General features: G+C 39.2%; 1 protein-coding gene across 2 annotated transcripts in view; it reads right to left on the bottom strand.

Annotated features, from left to right (window-relative positions):
- Positions 1-19,010, bottom strand: part of MRC2 (mannose receptor C-type 2) — a 59,121-nt gene that overhangs the window by 4,242 nt on the left and 35,869 nt on the right. Inside the window, exons 7-25 of one of the 2 annotated variants that reach the window (XM_072111149.1) lie at positions 17,759-17,947; positions 17,126-17,280; positions 15,991-16,101; positions 12,767-12,882; positions 12,516-12,664; positions 12,204-12,418; positions 11,856-11,998; positions 10,743-10,836; positions 9,785-9,923; positions 9,033-9,065; positions 8,739-8,902; positions 8,077-8,144; positions 4,109-4,209; positions 3,645-3,790; positions 2,719-2,833; positions 2,476-2,633; positions 1,482-1,587; positions 1,162-1,400; positions 524-692 (exon numbers count right to left, since the gene is read on the bottom strand). In XM_072111149.1, the coding sequence (XP_071967250.1) occupies positions 524-692; positions 1,162-1,400; positions 1,482-1,587; positions 2,476-2,633; positions 2,719-2,833; positions 3,645-3,790; positions 4,109-4,209; positions 8,077-8,144; positions 8,739-8,902; positions 9,033-9,065; positions 9,785-9,923; positions 10,743-10,836; positions 11,856-11,998; positions 12,204-12,418; positions 12,516-12,664; positions 12,767-12,882; positions 15,991-16,101; positions 17,126-17,280; positions 17,759-17,947 (2,610 nt within the window). The remainder of the gene's footprint in view (positions 1-523; positions 693-1,161; positions 1,401-1,481; positions 1,588-2,475; positions 2,634-2,718; positions 2,834-3,644; positions 3,791-4,108; positions 4,210-8,076; positions 8,145-8,738; positions 8,903-9,032; positions 9,066-9,784; positions 9,924-10,742; positions 10,837-11,855; positions 11,999-12,203; positions 12,419-12,515; positions 12,665-12,766; positions 12,883-15,990; positions 16,102-17,125; positions 17,281-17,758; positions 17,948-19,010) is intronic. The other variant, XM_072111150.1, reaches the window with a different exon arrangement.

The following is a 19,010-nucleotide window of genomic DNA, read 5'->3' as shown; positions in this document are numbered from 1 at the left end:
TGCAAATTTTCTAAAGAGGCTACTGGCGCGTGGAGTAGCCGTAGCTGAGGCTACACGGCACGGCTACTCTACGCCCCAGTAGCCTTTTTTATCCTCCTACCAGAAATCCTTTGGTCCGTGAAGCCTGCAATCTGTGAGCAGATGGCAGGCTTTGCAGACGAGGGCGCGCAGCTCCTCATAGCTGTGTGACCAAGATTTCTGGTAGGAGGATCAAAGAGGCTACTGGGACGTGGAGTGGCCGCGCTGTGTAGCCTCAGCTCCGGCTAATCCACACTTCAGTAGCCTCTTTAGAAAATCTGTATATTAGGGAAATAAAAGTTTTAAAAAGATTGCAGGGACGTGAGGAATAGCCCTTAAAAGGGCTATCCTCATTTCCAATAGATGTACCTACCACCCGATCTACCTTTATAGGTTACATAGCCACCTAGTTGAAACTTTGAAGAAAGTAGTAAAAAGGTTTATTAGGTAATTATTAAGAGGTTGCCAAATGATAATCCAGATTAAAAAAAGAAATATGACTCACTGGTATGAAAGCTGCAGATAGCTCCAGGCAATTTGTGATCACACTTTGCTGGGGTCCATGTTCCTTGCTCATCCATGTACACACAGCTGCTCATGTACTGAGGTTCCCCATCTCGCCAGTTGGTGTATGATAACGCATCGTTTGTTAGCCAAGAATACAATCGACTACCCTATAATAAACAAAGAGAGACTTTTAAAATATAAAAAAATCCTGACAGTGGTTCAAGTAATACAAAGTAAACGGGGTCATCCAAGTTTGCAAGTATAGAGTAAATTCTGACAATGGTTGGAATTCCTTGCATTTAGGAAGTTAAAAAGGTATTGGAATGTAAAGGATCAGGATTCTGTGTAACTGTCACAGAATTGAGAACCCCCATTCTCAGGATGGTTGTGGGTCCCCCTAGGTAGAATTGACATCTATCAAACATTTATGGCATATCTTGTGGATCTACCATAATCATCTGAAAAGTAAGTATGCCTGTCACTGATAAAAAACAAAGGACCTCTGATCCCCAACTGGGTGCAGGGCCTCAGAATCAGTCAACACGTGAATAAGAAACCCCAATTAAGTATATGCATTGAAATAGGGCATAATACATCAGCAAATAAACAAAACAAGATTTAAAAACAGGAATTTACATCATCGTTTGAAAGGCCAATCCATAGAGGGGTTTTCAGTCCAGTGGCAGCAAGCGTCAAATAAGCCTGTTGGAATGGATCAGTGATGCTGGCGAGGGTGGCATTGCGAGTTTCACACAGGAGTCGGGCATCCAGCCAAGTCATCGGTTTTTGCAGAATCAGGTAAGAGTTGTTCATGTAACGCAGGGTGGAACCAGGCGGGAATGGAAACGGCTCTGATGGAGGACTCATAGCCGCCACTGCAAAGAGAGGGAATTATTATGAGTTATAGTAAAAACTCCTAAGCTTCAGTTCATTATCGGATGACAACAAGCTCATACCTTTATTTATCTGACAAATGTAGCCATATTTTTCCAGGCAGAGCTTGTCTTCCCATCGTCCAGTAAACTGAGGTGGAGAACCATGCCATACTGCCGCACAGCTAATCTGGACATAAAACACATTGCAGACAGATTATGGAACCATGCAGTGCTATATATTTTACCTGTTTCTCGTTCCTACATTAGTTACAACATTTAAAGGGGTATCAGCATATTGTAATGTGGGAATGCTTAGAACCTCTCAACAGCATTTTCCGGAGGAAACTGAACTCTCACCCTTAGGGCTCTTGGGGCACATTGGGGGCGATTTATCAAGCTGCCAAAGAGCAAGAATGTGCTTAGTTGCCCATGGCAACCAATTATAGCTCATATTTCATGAGCTATAATTGGTTGCCATGGGCAACTAAGCACATTCTTACTCACCCCTGTTGACTTTGTTTTTCACACCCGTGGTTTAGTGATTTCCTCAAAAGCCATTATTTTCAATGGGTATTTTCACATTGGCTTATTTTTTCACTGATCCGTTGACAAAACGGAAACAAAATGGAGACAAAAGGCAACAGATGTGCAACAGACGGACAATGTGAAACCACCATTACATACACTACGAAATATCCTTTTAAGGATCAACTCCAATCACAAGTCATATGCAAATTAGCTAAAAAGAGTCCCATTTTGCCTGAAATTAATCACACTAAGAGGCAGAAAAGGGAGTGGCACTTCTTTTTTACTAATTCCCAGCTTTATTGATGTGTATGAATTACAGGAGGGCTGCTGTGTAGGAGAGAAAATCTATGAAGGTTTTATTGGTAATTAATTCTTACAACTGGTGATTGTACCAGCAATCAAAACCACATCAATCCCAAAGCAGGGATACTCTAGCTTCATGCCATCACATCTAAGGGAAAGAAATCCCATTTCATGAGCATTCCATAGACTCATGGGTTTGTTTTCTACCAGCCCCACATACCATAGAATAGAACATAGGGCTTACCATCTTGCCATTAGACGCACTCTGTCTGGATGGGGCACCTGGAGCCCAATTCACATAGGACAACGGCTGACCTTCCTCCCACTGGAAACGTTGACGACCATTATGAAGGCCTATCCAAAGGTCAGTGGTAATATTTGGAAGAATGGATGTAATAAATGCTGAAGAGAAACAAAGGTACATCAGAGATCCTGTCCATTGAAGGACAAATAAATACTTTCACTCAACAGGTTAAGAACTATTTACCTTGTTCCAAGTAGTTGTCAATTGTGGCTATTTCTGCTGAAAGGATTTTGCAGGAATCTCGAGCCTGCTGCCACGTCTTGATATCAACTTTACTGTCTGCTCTCACTCCAAAGCACTGCAATGAATTTGGCAATATCAAAGGAACATGATGATATTGTTCTTTTTTTCAATGTGCATACAAAAAGTAACGACAAGCGGCTGCAGATAGCTAATGAGTGTAAATAAGAGAATTGCTTATTTTGGCTTAGTGCAGAGCTAGGCAAATGTTTTTATACTTTACAGTTGTACTTTAAATGAAATAAACCACTTTGTAATTCAGTATGTAAACCAAAGATATCTACAGGTGTGTGTTTAGATACTGGTGTAGGATCATATTTTCTTTAAACGGCGCTCACATAGGGCACTCTATGCTCTGCTCGACTTCTAATTATGCACGCCATTAGATTCTGGCCACCCCCTCTCCTTCCTGAGAGCCAGTCTTTGGCACTCTGCTCGGCTCCTAATTATGCATGCCCACAGCATGCATTAGAATCCACACAATCCCTCCCCGTCATGAGAGCTGGTGATGCCACACAGCTCTCGGAAAGGGGAGAGGGTGGCTGAAATCGAATGCACCTTGGAGGCGTGCATAGTTAGGAGCCTAGCAGAGAACCAAGCGCCCTGTGTGAGTGCCGGAGCGGAGCACTGGAGTCTTATCTGCATTAGTTAAAAAGAAGTTTTCTAGAGAAATTAAGTATTTTAATGTCTAAAGAATGTATGATCCTGCATCGGTATCTAAACAGACACTGGCAGGTAAGTTTGGTTTAGATACTGAATTACAAAGTGAATGATTTACTTAAATGACAAGTTAAAGTGCCCCCAAAAAGCTTGGTAATTACTCCAATACTGACAGAGATGGATAAAGTTTCACATATTATGTAACTCACCTTGTTCAAGAATGGCAGCCAGCCCTTAGGACATCCTCCAACATTGGGTGATGGTAAAGGTGGTAGGGTGGGTAGTGGGGTTGTCGATCCATTGTTTCTTTTACAGATATAGGGCAGTGCAGTACTGCATTTCTGATCACCCCATTCTGTTTTAGAAACATAATGCTGTGTGTTAGTGCAATGCTGGCCACTACTACAATAAACAATATTTTAAAATTATATATATAATTATCAAATACTTACCTGTATAATGCCCTGCCCCGCATACCATTATATATGCCCATGTTATGACTATAGCTAATCACTAGTTTTTTTGTGCTAACAAAATTTCTGAAAATCTCAAAAATTATTATAATTTTGTATAATTTTTATATTGTATCTGAAAAGAAACACAATCAATGTATTCTAATAAACACGACAAAGAATATTATTAGTGTGCCATAACTTTAATCAGCCTTACTCACCACGGTTCGCCATTGTGTATACACATTTCTTCTCTCTTGTGATGCGACTTGGCCGTCCTTGAGCCCAATTTACAAAATTAAGAATAGACCTGTCTGACCACCTGAGAGCAACAAAAACATGATTTGAAAAAAATCTGCAACACTTTTGTTAATTGGCTGTAAAATAGTGTCCAAAATCAAAATGAGGACAGCAATACCCAAAACCTAACCTTACGGAAACAGAGAACACCACAGGTGTTAGCATTTAAAGACTCATTTAAATGTTCATTTGCAGCCAATTGGTAAGATCAAAAAAAGATCTTTTTTTTTTTTGTTCATTCACTATGCACCTGAGCTTGACAGAAAAAAAACAGGAATCTATATATTTGTGCTAATTTATTAAACAATAAAAACTGAAATATCATATGGTCGTAAGTATTCACAGCCTCTTTGCTCAGTATTGAGTAAAAGCAGCTTGAGCTAGTACAGCTATGAGTCTTCTTGTGAATGATGTAAGACGTTTTTCACACCTGGATTTGGGGATCCTCTGTCTCTTCCAAGCAGATTCTCTCCAGTTGGATGGTGAACCTTGGTGGACGCCACTATCAAGTCTCTCAAGAGATGATAAATTAGGTTTAGGCCAGGGCTCTGGCTGGGCCAGTCAAGAATGGTCACAGAGTTGTTGTGAAGCTATTGCTGTGTTATTTTAGCTGTGTGCTTAGGGTCATTGTCTTGTTGAAAGGTGCACCCTTTCTGAAGTCTAGAGCACTCTTGAAGAGGTTTTCATCCAGGATAACTCTGTACTTGGTCGCATTCATCTTTCCTTCAATTGCAACCACTCGTCTTGTCTCTAGAGCTTAAAAACACCCCCATAACATGATGCTGCCACCACCATGTGTCATTGTTGGGATTGTATTTGGCAGGTGATGAGCAGTGCCTGGTTTTCTCCACAAATACTACCACATACACCAAAAAGTTCAAACCTTGTCTCATGAGACCAGAGAATATAATTTCTCATAATCTGGGAGTCCTTCATGTGTTTTTTTTGTAAACTTTATGCTGGCTTTCATAACTGCACCGAGGAGGCTTCTGTCGGCACACTCTGCCATAAAGCCCCGAATGGTGGAGGCTGCAGTGATAGTTGACTTTGTGGAACTTTCTCCCATCTTCCTACTGCATCTACTGCAGCTTGGGCACCGTTATCTTGGGGTTCTTTTCCTTTCTCACTAAGGCTCTTCTCCCATGATTAATTAGCTTGGCTGGATGGCCAGGTTGAGGAAGTGTAATGCTCATCCAAAACTTCATCCATTTAAGGATTATGGAGGCCACTGTACTCTTAGGAACCTTGAGTGCTGGAGAAATTCTTTTGTAACCTTGGCCAGATCTGTGCCTTGCCACAATTCTGTCTTGGAGCTTCTAAGGCAATTCCTTAGACCTCATGATTCTCATGTGCGCTGATATGCTATGTGAACTGAGAGCTCTTATATAGACAGGTGTGTGCCTTTCCTAATCAAGACCTATCAGTTTATTTAAACACAGCTGTACTCTAATGGAGGCGTAAACCATCTCAACAAGGATAAGAAGGGGATGTACAGCATATATGTTAAATATGAGTGCCACAGCAAGTGGTCTAAATACTTATGACCATGTGATATTTCAGTTTTTTTTGTTTAGTCAATGAACAAAAATATCTACACTTCAGGAATTTGCACCGTTGTGCTTACAATCACCAAATTTTGCACAGCAGCTTCTGTCGACCCTTAAATCTACAGCCACTGTTCCCTTGATGTCTATATCACATGTCCTATGGCCTTTTAAGATACCTTGGTATATCCATACATCCCCATTTCTCTATGGGTAGGTTTGGTAATTACAGTATTTAGGGTTTATACAGCCATCTTACATACTTGCCATCACATCTATACCCCTCAAATATATGATTTTGCCAAACATGTAGAGGGAGAAGATGATAAACAATAAAAAGGTTTGTAATTGTTCTAGGGTTGTTGTCTTATTTGTACTGTACATATATATCTATAAGATCTTCTGTTAAATATATAGGGATGAGGTAAAGGATGTAAATGATTGGAAAGATTTCCAAACACTATATAATACTTCTTATGTAGTTTACATTGAAGTCTGTCTCTTAATTTGATATTTTTAGACCGTACACCGGCAATCCCTGGGTTACGTACAAGATAGGTTCCTCAGGTTTGTTCTTAAGTTGAATTTGTATGTAAGTCAGATCAGTATATTTCATCATTTTAACTACAGACAAAACTTTTTTTATATCCCAGTGACATTTGCATTTTCAAAATTCTTTGCTGTAATGAGAACAAGGATTATCAATAAAACTTCTTTACAGACATCTTACAGCTTATAACTGCAGTTCGGAGCTAAAGTAAAGCATCCAGAAACTTCACCAGAGGTCACAATGGGTAGAGAAGTCCATCTGTAACTAGGGGTCGTCTGTAAGTCAGGTGTCCTTAAGTAGGGGACCGTCTGTATCCATTTTGAGAAAGGTAAGAGTGTCTGATTTTTTTAAAATTCTTTATATTCTGTTAAATTCTGTATATATATATATATATATATATATATATATATATATATATATATACACACAGTACAGACCAAAAGTTTGGACACACCTTCTCATTAAAAGAGTTTTCTGTATTGTCCTGACTATAAAAATTGTAGATTCACATTGAAGGCATCAAAACTATGAAGGAACAAGTGTGGAATTATATACTTAACAAAACAAGTGTGAAACAACTGAAATTTGTTCTTCAAAGTAGCCACCTTTTGCTTTGATTACTGCTTTGCACGCTCTTGCCATTGTCTTGATGAGCTTCAAGAGGTAGTCACCTGAAATGGTCTTTCAACAGTCTTAAAAGGAGTTTCCCGAGATGCTTAGCACTTGTTGGCCCATTTGCCTTCATTCTGCGGCCCAGCTCTGTTGTCTGCAGTAGCCAGGCCATCTGGCAGAGCACCCCATAACTCTCATTCTTGGTCAAATAGCCCTTACACAGCTTGGAGGTGTTTTTGGGGTCATTGTCCTGTTGAAAAATAAATGATGGTCCAACTAAACGCAAACCGGATGGAATAGCACGCCGCTGTAAGATGCTGTGGTAACCATGCTGGTTCAGTAAACCTTCAATTTTGAATAAATCCCCAACAGTGTCACCAGCAAAGCAATCCCACTCCATCACAACTCCTCCTCCATGATTATGCACGGTGGGAACCAGGCATGTACAGTCCATTTGTTCACCTTTTCTGCATCGCACAAAGACATGGTGGTAGGAACAAAAGATCTCAAGTTTGGACTCATCCGGCCAAAGCACATATTACCACTGGACTATTGTCCATTCATCGTTTAGCCCAAACAAGTTTCTTGTGCTTGTTGCCTGTCCTTAGCAGTGATTTCCTAGCAGCTATTTTACCATGAAGGCTGCTGCACACAGTCTCCTCTTATCAGCTGGTCTGAGCTGCTGTTAACCTGTGATTTCTGAGGCTGGTGACTCAGATGAACTTATCCTCCACAGCAGGGGTGACTCTTGGTCTTCCTTTCCTGGGTGGGTACTCATGTGAGCGTGATGGTTTTTGCAACTGCACTTGGGGACACTTTCAAAGTTTTCCCAATTTTTTAGATTGACTGACCTTCAAGTAATGATGGCCACTTGTTTTTCTTTACTTAGCAGTAGGACTATCAGCTGTGTATCCCCCTGACTTCTGCACAACACAACTGATGGTCCCAACCCTATTTATAAGGATAAGAAATCCATCTTATTAAACCTGACAGGGCACCAGAAAAGCTTTTCTTGTGACTACCTCTTGAATCTCATCAAGAGAATGCCAAGAGTGTGCAAAGCAGTAATCAAAGCAAAAGGTGGCTACTTTGAAGAACCTGGAATGTAAGACATATTTTCAGTTGTATATATATATATAATAACACAAAATCTATTATGTTTCAAATAAAGTAAATTGTTCACCTGAATCTTGCATCATTTTCATAGGTTTGTAGCCCAATCCACCAGTGCTGATCCTGTCCCCGGGACAACTTTTAGAAAGTAAGATAAAGAAAATGGATATAAAAACAGCACAAACCAATAGAAAACAGAACAGTATACATAAAATATAGATGTATAAATACATCTTCCTCTATTAAGTTTCTCCAAATTTTCTGTTTACACAGACAAATTATGTTAATCAGTGGCAGAAGCAAACACTAAAAGAGAGTGGCGTAAAATGGGGATGTGGAAAGGGTACGGTCCCAGCTGGACCCAAGAGCGTAGGGAGGCCTATAAGTCACAGCTTCCCTATCCTAAGAGATGTGTACTCTTTAGCCACGTAGTTACCAAGTAGTAGAGCAAAATTAACTCAATTCATTATTGTCTCACACTCAAACTTATGTCTTCTAACATGCCAATAACATTAGGCTTGGGCTGTAGGCTTACACACAGGCCAAGGAAACCATAAAAAATTCAATTTTGTACTAGCCAATGAATAGCCACAGACATAAAAAAATGATTGTGTCGATGAAACTTAGAACTACAAGTCTTAATCTAGCCACTTCTATTTCATAAAGGTCCATATCTACCTATAAGTTTATCAGAGAAGAAACATTAGAATACAAAATCATTTTGTTTTTTACCTTTAGCAGATTTTGCCCTAAGAAATCCAGCTCCGCCTGACTGTGAACAGACACCAAATCAGCCTTAAACCAAGTGCAGATCCGCTGAGCCTGCTGCCACGTGGAGCGATGCTCGAAAAATTTATACTCTGCATTCTCAAATTTGACCCATTCTGTGTTTCCTGCTGGGAAAATTGTAATAAAACATAGCAGAGAAGCTATTAGGCCAGGACCATAAGCTGTGCAGTGCAGCATACAAATAGAGATAAAAAAATAATACATAATTCAAAGTATAATAAAGAAAAGACAGCTCACCTTTTGGGACGTCTGGCTCTTTTATCTCAGTTCCTATAGAAGAAAATAGAAACAGGAGGAATAAATCTGTAGGCTCTAAATATAGTTATATGTGGTCATATTAAAAGTATAGGAATAAGTTACAGTTTGACCCCCGTGAAAACCTTTGTATGAATAAAGCGATGGTGATACGGATACTCTATCATATATATTTTCATTGGGGCTGTCATATATAGATGCTGTTGTTGTATGGGTTGTCATAGATAGCAGAACATTTGTTCCCTTTCATATGAACAGGATAAGTTTGTAGGCAGTGTGATGTAAAGCAGCTATTGAAAAACTACAACCCCTGTTATCTACATTAAATGAAAAGACATTGGGGCACATTTACTTACGCAGTCCCTCAGAGTTCCCGAAAGTGCATTGTCCGCTGACAATGCACTGTGCCACAATTCAATAAGGTCGTGTGCCCAATTTGCTGAATGTGACGCTTCCCCGATCAGATCCGCCGCAGTTCACCATTTTTCTCTCGGTGTATGTAAGTGCTTGTCTTGCGACACAATTTTAAAGTTAAATCCCGCGCTTAGTCCAAATCAGTCGGATCGTCCGACGATCCACCCACCGATTTGTGTTGTGTGAAAGCCGGCGCTGCTCCCCGAAAGTGTCAGAAAACCTGGCGGAAATGCAATCCGCAGAACCCTTAATAAATAAGCCCCATTATGTTAAACAAAGGAAACAATAGAATAAATAGTGTTATATTTAAAGGACAGTACCTTTGGGAAGCTTGCAAATCCAGTCTGTCTTAGACTCACATTCAAGGGCTACCCACTGAAGGGATGAAATGTCCAACACTGCACATCTCCTGATGTCATCATTATCCTGATTACTGCGGTCAAAATTGTGGTATGCATACTAAAGAGAGACAAAAGTTGTTGAAATAATTGCCATCTAGTTAGGAAAGCAGGTTTTTATATGTCACCTCCAATGCCAACAAACTAGACTTTGCATTTCCCTACTCTTATGCTGGACTGAAATTTTAAAATGTAGTAAACTAATATGTGTATCCTTTACTCACATTAATAATTATACCATGATGGCCAATATAGTTCCTCTTGTAGACTTATTTTCAGTTGACCCTGAAGAAGAGATGCCATAATGCCTTCCATAGACAACACATGGAAATTCATAGCCCTAACTGTCTCACAGGATTATAGAGTAGTAATGATGTACTGTATATAGAGATCCAGATAAGAGCAAAAACACATTTCTTAAAGTGTTTTTATTTTACTTAGTCCATCCTCGCTATTCCCCTCTCCGCTACTATGCAGATTACTGTAGGAACATCTTATTGGATTCATCAAGTAAAAGAAAGCCTGATAAATCAGTGAATAGAGAGTTAAAAAAAATTTCTTATAAGATATTTTAAAAAATTTCCATTTGGGAGTCTTTATTACAATGAGTAAAGGATGTGTCCAATTTCCAATACTTCTAAAATGCAAAATCAGTCTATAAATCAACCCGGAATCTCAGCCACCTCTTGTCTCTAAGGCTTTGTTCACACAAAGCACATGAACTACGTATTGAAATGCATTGAAGTGCATTGGAAGTAACTTCTTCCAGAACGCCTATGTGTTTAGACCTAGTGTCTAAAGGAAATATGAATTCTTATGTAGTTAAGGCTTGATGTAAAACTAATTGGTAAATAGTGTAAACAAAAACTTCTTTACTTACTCCTTGCCCATCACTCCAGACCCAACTTTGTTCATCCCCTCTGTTAAGGCCAATCCAGAACCATTGTTGTTCATGGAATTCAGGGTCTAAGTCACTGAGAAACAGAATCAAATGGATCTTCAAGTTTAGGTAAAAATCTATAAACACCAAGATCTGAACAGAGACCCACCTGAGTACCAGAGAGCCCTCCAGTTTCAAGCACTTTATAATGGGCCCCAAAGATACAGCAGGTGACATTAGAATGATTTATTACAGTGCCCCTTCGTGACATCTCAATCCCCCAATATGACAAAACAATGTGTGATTATAAAAACACAATGCCCCTTTATGATATCACAGTGCCCATGATGTCAACACAAAGCTGGGGTATCATAACTGTGACATCATAATGTCAAATTATGACATCACTGTGATTCACTATGTTACTATGTTATTGTGACATTACCATGCCCTTTTGTCATCAAAATGTTAAATATGACACTACAATGCCCTATTGTAATAACACAATGCCATATGTTGATATCACTGTGCTAATTAAGAGAACACATAGCCCAACAGTGACATCACAATGCCAATTATGACATCACAATTTCCCTTTATGACAGCACATGGCCTATTACGACATCACAATTTTCCCTTGTCATAACATTTTTTTATTTTAACTTCACAATACCCCTGGGTGACATCAGAATGTGTCCTTGTGACATTACAATATTCAATTATGACACCACAATGCCTCGTATGACATTACGATTTCCCTTGATGATAGCACAATGCCCTATTGTAACATCAAAAAGTTCAATGTAACCCTAATAGTAAAGTCCCATTATGAGATCACAATGACCATTTATGACATCATAATGCCCTATTATGAAATCACAATCAATATGAAAATATATCTATCCTCAGGATGAACAGTCTCTCCTAAAGTTATAGCCACCCGGCCCCTTTCTGTGACCATAACCCTTCCCTATAATTAGTTGACATTCCTAGGAGTAGTAAAGAGCAAACAAAAAGAAAATACAAATGTTAATAGAAATTTACATTAAAACGACCATTATTTTAAAAGGGCAATTTCAATAAATGATGTAACACATAGTCACAAATACCTACCCAAAGATTTTGTTTAGTAAATGGGCAACATAATGCTCCTCTTCAACACTGGAGATACTAAGCAACTGAGCTCCAACTTCTCGGCAGGATTGTTGAGCCGAGCTCCAAGTCCGTTTTTCCTGCAAATTCTCTGAATGAAAGATCTGTGTGGGAAAAGAGAGGCTCGCCATTAGAAACAAGTAAGTGTTATATGTGAAAAATTTATTTGGTCACAAAGGGTGTTGTTAAAGAGGGCAAGTAGATTGAGATCACAAGCAGGGCAGAGTACCCTGATACATAGGAGGACAACTTAGTAGGTGTGAATCCATGAAAGAGGTTTTTCGCTATGGTCATTCTCCTGTGTCTTACCTTATAGCAGTGCCTTAGTGTGGCTGAAGAGCTCCAGTCATCAGGACAACTGCCATTAACACTGGGGGTGGGTCGAGCTGCAGGCAATAGAGGGACCATTGGAAGCAGAATCTGCATACAGATGTACCTTGATTTGAAGGATTCACAGTCTTTTACCTCCCACAAACCAAGAGACCTTCCAGTAGCCAGCACAACACATCCTCCTTTATCGTATCCTGAATAAGGGAGAACCCAATGTTAGGACCAGCACTGCTAAATGTCCCAGTAATACATACAGTTATCAATAGGATTCTTTAATATTACATTACGTACCAGGTTCATTTCTATTCCAGTGAGTATAAGTCACTTCTTCCCCATTAAACCAGCGGAAAATGCCAGTCCGATTCATATCATGCAGCGCTGTCCAGTAATATTTACCATCAGATTCATACAAAAGACTATTAACAAACGCCTGGTCAAACCTAAAGGAGAGGAAAGGAGGTTTAAAGAGAAATAAGACATCAACATTTCGCTAATCCAAAATGTATCAAGCTAACACACTGAATCATATAAATGGGTCCTACCGGTTCTGGATAGTGACCAGTCTAGAGTCACGGTTGGAACAAGATTTAATAGCTTCATTGTAAGTCAACTGTTCATTGCTGAGCCAGAAACAAGATGGACTGTGCCAGCTCCAGCCCTAAAGAAGGAAACAAAATCCAAAAATATACAATTTTTTTCCATTTTATGAACTCAAATATTTTGATGTCATGTATATAAAAGCTGTACAAACTGAGATGTTCTCTTGTATTTGCTGTCTTTTTTTTACCTATCTCCACAACCAGAATTCAGAAATGTCCAGTAGAGAAGAAACCTGGGGCGCCTGACTATAGGTTGTAGGGTTACAGGAGACAGAAGAATATAATATGGGAAGATTTACCATAACCCATCTAGTGATACATGTGTGAGCCCAGTATAGATAGCTGTAAAGGTGTACCATCACTAAGTAGATTATTAGAGTGATGCAGACCAATCAAGTTTAGTTTTTCCAAACCTGAAATTTTATTCTAAAACTCACTCCAAGATATATTTATTTATTGCTATGTAATCCCCTTGTACCTTTAATTTCAACAAAATGGAGAAATGTATTATTACAGGTGGTCCCCTACTTAAGAACACTCGACTTACATCCGACCCCTAGTTACAAACGGACCTCTGGTAATTGGTAATTTTCTCTACTTTAGTCCTTTAATGTAATGTATTTTTCAGTTTATGAATAAATATATATATATATATATATATATATATATATATATATATATATATATATATATATATATGACAAAGGATGTCATCTTTCCAACAAGTCAGTGGGGGACATGTATCATAGTTTTGTCTCTCAGTGGTGAATTTTTGAGATATTTGGCAGCTCTTTTTTTGCGCCTTATGTATTATCCTGTCTTTTTACTTGTGATACATGTTCAGTTTCTTTTTCTAAAAATTCATCATTTTTTTCTTTTTTTTTTGTAAATAAAATTTTCCACTAAAATGAAGTACAACGTGTGGGGAAAAAACAATCTCGAAATCGCTTTGATAAGTAACAGTGTTCAAAAGTTATAACCATATAAAGAGACGCAGATCAGAATCCAAAAAATGGGACTGAGCCTTAAGCTACAAAATGGCTGCGTCCTTAAGGGGTTAAGGATGCGGTCACACGTAGCATTTTGATTGTGTTTTGAAACCTATTACAACAGCTGAGGAGAGATTTGCCTAATTATATTACTGTGAACATTTGCATTTACAAAATGCATAGTAAATGCAATGTAAACACATGTGTTAACATCATGTTTATATTGTGTTTTGTAAACACACATGTTTACAGTAATGCAATAATGCAACTCACCTATCCTCAGCTGTAATTGGTTTCAAAATGCCTCCGTAATAAAACGCTATTTGTGACCTCACCCTTAGAAATAACCAATAAATTAAAAAAAATGTAAATGAAAACATTTCTGAATTTTAAAAAAAACTGGTTGCTGTGCAAAATTTTAAACAATTAAACATGCAAAATAATTCCAATTTACATGTTGAAATAGGGTCCATAAAAAAAATTAGACAATTTGACTAGCAGAAATAATGATACATGTCCCTGAGTGTATCAGAGTATCAGAGTACAGCCAGTCAGATGCAATTGTAAACTGAGAACCAAGGTGAAATAACCATTCAGCGCAAGTTGAGAGCCATGCCCCAGCACTAGCAACCTGAATAACAGTTCTCATGAAATATAAATGGTTATAAATCTTAAAGGCGGATGGTAAGGCCTCTGTTGTGGTAGCAAAGAGGGAATAATCCTATGGTTTTGTAATACATTGTTCACAGGGTCATCACATGTGCAGACATATACTCACCGGCCACTTTATTAGGTACACCTGTCCAACTGCTCGTTAACACTTAATTTCTAATCAGCCAATCACATGGCGGCAACTCAGTGCTTTTAGGCATGTAGACACGGTCAAGACAATCTCCTGCAGTTTAAACCGAGCGTCAGTATGGGGAAGAAAGGTGATTTGAGGCCTTTGAACGTGGCATGGTTGTTGGTGCCAGAAGGGCTGGTCTGAGTATTTCAGAAACTGCTGATCTACTGGGATTTTCACGCACATCCATCTCTAGGGTTTATAGAGAATGGTCCGAAAAAAAGAAAAAACATCCAGTGAGCGGCAGTTCTGTGGGCGGAAATGCCTTGTTGATGCCAGAGGTCAGAGGAGAATAGGCAGACTGGTTTGAGCTGATAGAAAGGCAACAGTGACTCAAATCGCCACCCGTTACAACCAAGGTAGGCAGAAGAGCATCTCTGAACGCACAGTACGTCGAACTTTGAGGCAGATAGGCTACAGCAACAGAAGACCACACTGGGTGCCACTCCTTTCAGCTAAGAACAGGAAACTGAGGCTACAATTTGCACAAGCTCATCGAAATTGGACAGTAGAAGATTGGAAAAACGTTGCCTGGTCTGATTTCTGCTGCGACATTCGGATGGTAGGGTCAGAATTTGGCGTCAACAACATGAAAGCATGGATCCATCCTGCCTTGTATCAACGGTTCAGGCTGGTGGTGGTGGTGTCATGGTGTGGGTAATATTTTCTTGGCACTCTTTGGGCCCCTTGGTACCAATTGAGCATCGTTGCAACGCCACAGCCTACCTGAGTATTGTTGCTGACCATGTCCATCCCTTTAAGACCACAATGTACCCAACATCTGATGGCTACTTTCAGCAGGATAATGCGCCATGTCATAAAGCTGGAATCATCTCAGACTGGTTTCTTGAACATGACAATGAGTTCACTGTACTCAAATGGCCTCCACAGTCACCAGATCTCAATCCAATACAGCATCTTTGGGATGTGGTGGAACGGGAGATTCGCATCATGGATGTGCAGCCGACAAATCTGCGGCAACTGTGTGATGCCATCATGTCAATATGGACCAAAATCTCTGAGGAATGCTTCCAGCACCTTGTTGGATCTATGCCACGAAGAATTGAGGCAGTTCTGAAGGCAAAAGTGGGTCCAACCCGTTACTAGCATGGTGTACCTAATAAAGTGGCCAGTGAGTGTACTAATACAGCTGAAATGCCATAATGCTTGTGGTAAGCAACAAGCATTTAAAAAGACTGGAATATTTTCCCGTCATTTCGGGGATGCATGAATCATCTGAAGTGAATCTATAAATCTGGACAGTTAACAATGGGGGCAATTTATAGACTTGAATAGTTCTTTATAGTAAAAGATAACAGCACTTCTGTTTGTACCTTTTGGCAGGGACCTTGGTGGTCTTCCGTGGTCCCCTGTGTGGCTTGTCCAGGCTTTTTGCAGATGGATGGTAGTGTTTGATTACATGGGCTGTCATTCCATTTTCCCTCCTATAACAGAAGAATTATAAATTGTACATACTACTTTTGAACTTGTGCTTATATTGATTTTGGACTTGAGAAAAATCTCATTCAAGTGCCCTGGTGGGCTTGTAACACAGAATATGTGATGATGAAATGCAAGGATATGTTGGTAAATTGCATGAACAGAACAAACTAAAAATATGGTTGATGGGTTTGTTCCAGGTTATTAAAGCATGAGTGTCCTTTGCTTCAAACAGTGGTATACAAGTCCAAATGTTGCTTCCAGTAGTAAAGCTCAGTTCTATTTACTTTTGAAACATTGAGCTGCAGTAACAGACACAGTCCATGGAATGGTATGACACTATTCTGAATAAAAAGTATAAAAACAAGAGAGAACATATACAATGAAATGTATGGTACTTTTTTAATGTATTCTGCCTCTCACAAATATATATGATCAAAATGGCACATTCTATTAAAGAAAAAATGTAATTATGTCCATGGATAAACCAGGGACACTTACTTATAGATCCAGGCAAAGGGACTGTGGTAATCTTCTTATATTTGTTATCCGTGGCCTCCTTCCTTCAAAAATCAACCTTTATAATTATGATAATGAACCAGAAGGGCTCTGGGTTTCTTAACAGAACTCCTCTGTGCTGTGGCTTCTCTCCGCTCCCCCTGTTCTCTTAGCACTTTCTTCCTCCACTTTCTTCTGCCTGCTGTAATCCCATTGCAGCAGAGAAAGTTTCAGCACACAGTGCAACACCCAAAGAATCAAGGGGCTCTGGTTATGCCACCCAAAGCCCTTCTGGCTCATTACAATAATTTGTAAGTTGATTTTAGAAGGAAGGAGGCCATGCCTGGATCTAGAGAAGTGCTGTATGTTTTAGGCTTTTTAATAAAAATTTGAAAAAACATTATTAATTTTCCAAAATGCTTCCTATAAAAAAAATAAGACTCAAACAGCAATGTCCATAGAGAATTTAAAAAGTTATGACTTTTGAAAGTACAAGTTATAGTCCCCATAATATAAAAATTCCTTTCTCACCGGTCCCCAGATGGTCACACAGTCCTCCATGCTATCCCGAAAATTGTTGGGCTCAAACGGATGCCAAGATGTAAAAGTTACGGCACTCCCATCTGACCACTCAAAATTCATTTGGTGCTTGATGTCATTAAGACCAATCCACAATTCTTCGACATCTGAAAGCGAAAGTATTTATTATCCTAGGTGAAGTTCTGAACTGCCTTTGTGTTATCTCGTTGTGTACCAAGCTTAATAAAAGGATTGAAATATGGATCCGTAAAATTGGCAGATGCAGATGCCTCCCAGAAGATTATGGCTACCAAAGTTGATCATAAGTGGGGGTATTTGCTATAATGGACAAGAGTCCTCTGTGTATTTGATGGCTGCTATTTAAATGTCTACAATGTGCTACTCCTGGTATATTTCTCTTGCCATGAATTTTGCAGGAGATATGCCTATCCATCTGACTCTACCCTGTATTCGCTGGGCACCATCAATGGCTCTCAGAAGAGACAACTCCTTTATGAGGCAAAATGTCACTTTAAGAAAAATGGAAAAGGAGAAAACAGAAAAGGACGATACTGTTTTACTTGTGGTATGAATTAGGATCTCATATACTTCTAGAAAACAGTTATTGCAGCCGGGATATTTCACCTTGTTTTATCTGCTTGGTGACAAATTCCAATTCAAGTAAGTTGTGGATGCTGACAAGGTTTCCCTCGCTCCGAACACACGTCTTTTTAGCTTCTTGCCAGCTCTTTTTCTCTCTTGTTAGACGGTAACAGTTTGTGCCATAACTCTGCCATCCAGATTCACACGTAACAACATCTGGTTCAACAGGTTCTGCAGCGGAAAAAAAAGAAAGCATTTTTAACTTAATACCACCTTGAAGCAAAAAGTTACTTTATTGCCCTAAAATTATTATATTGTGTTACTGTTTTTACAGATCTTAACGGAATGAATGGTGAATCATATGAAATGTATGCACTTCTGCATGTCTCTACTATAATTTGGTGGACCCATGGTCAGGTTCATAATAGTAAGCTAAAGCCCATTTTAGTGATAGTTGGTCTTAATTAGTGACTCGGGGGAGGGGGGGTATCAGCAAACAATAAAAAAGATTTTTGCAATACTAAACCTTGGACCTGCATTGTCCTGTACAGTCATGGCCATAACTGAAAATATAATATTTGTGTCATTCTCAAAACTTATGGCCATGACTGTAGTACTATGGATTTATATTTGTGGTTCTGCATGTTAGGTTAAGGGACAATAGTTATAAATAGGCTAAATATCTTACTCTGGAAGACTTCTGCAGTACAATAAAAAGGTGGAGCTGGTCTTTTCTTTAATTGAGCAGCAAAAACCTATTGTAAATCAATGATGCTGCTACAATTGCTTCTATGGGACAAGTGAAAGTTAATAGTATCCTCTGCAATACAACTTACTGTATTTTTACAATGGTGAGTATTCATAGTATCAAGCAAAAAATATACATTGTTATCTTTGGTTTGTAAGGTTTGTTATAAACAGGACAGTTTCTAGGTAATTTCTAGGCAAATCTCAAAAGATCGCATACCCCCCTCCCCAAGGTTATTAAAATATATAAAATGCGCACCGCTTTTTAGCATAAACAGCCCCCCATAAATTAAAAATATCAGCGACACACATTTATGTATGGATTATAGTGTATGCTGCACTATCAAACTAAGTTAGCTTACACATTGTTCCCCCCAAATCAATTCCAACATATACAGTGCCCCCCCTATAATTAAAAATTACAGTGTCTTTCAAATTATAATATTGTGCCTGCGGTGGCAGCCAAGGTGTAGTACAGATTTGTCAGGCAAACTCGTGGTCGGGAACAGGCAGGAGATCGAGATAGCACAGGATCGGAATTGAGGAT

This window comes from Engystomops pustulosus, chromosome 6, assembly GCF_040894005.1.
Source record: "Engystomops pustulosus chromosome 6, aEngPut4.maternal, whole genome shotgun sequence".
NCBI lineage: Eukaryota > Metazoa > Chordata > Amphibia > Anura > Leptodactylidae > Engystomops > Engystomops pustulosus.
Note: the sequence above shows the minus strand (reverse complement) of the source record. Positions and strands in the feature narration are given on the sequence as shown.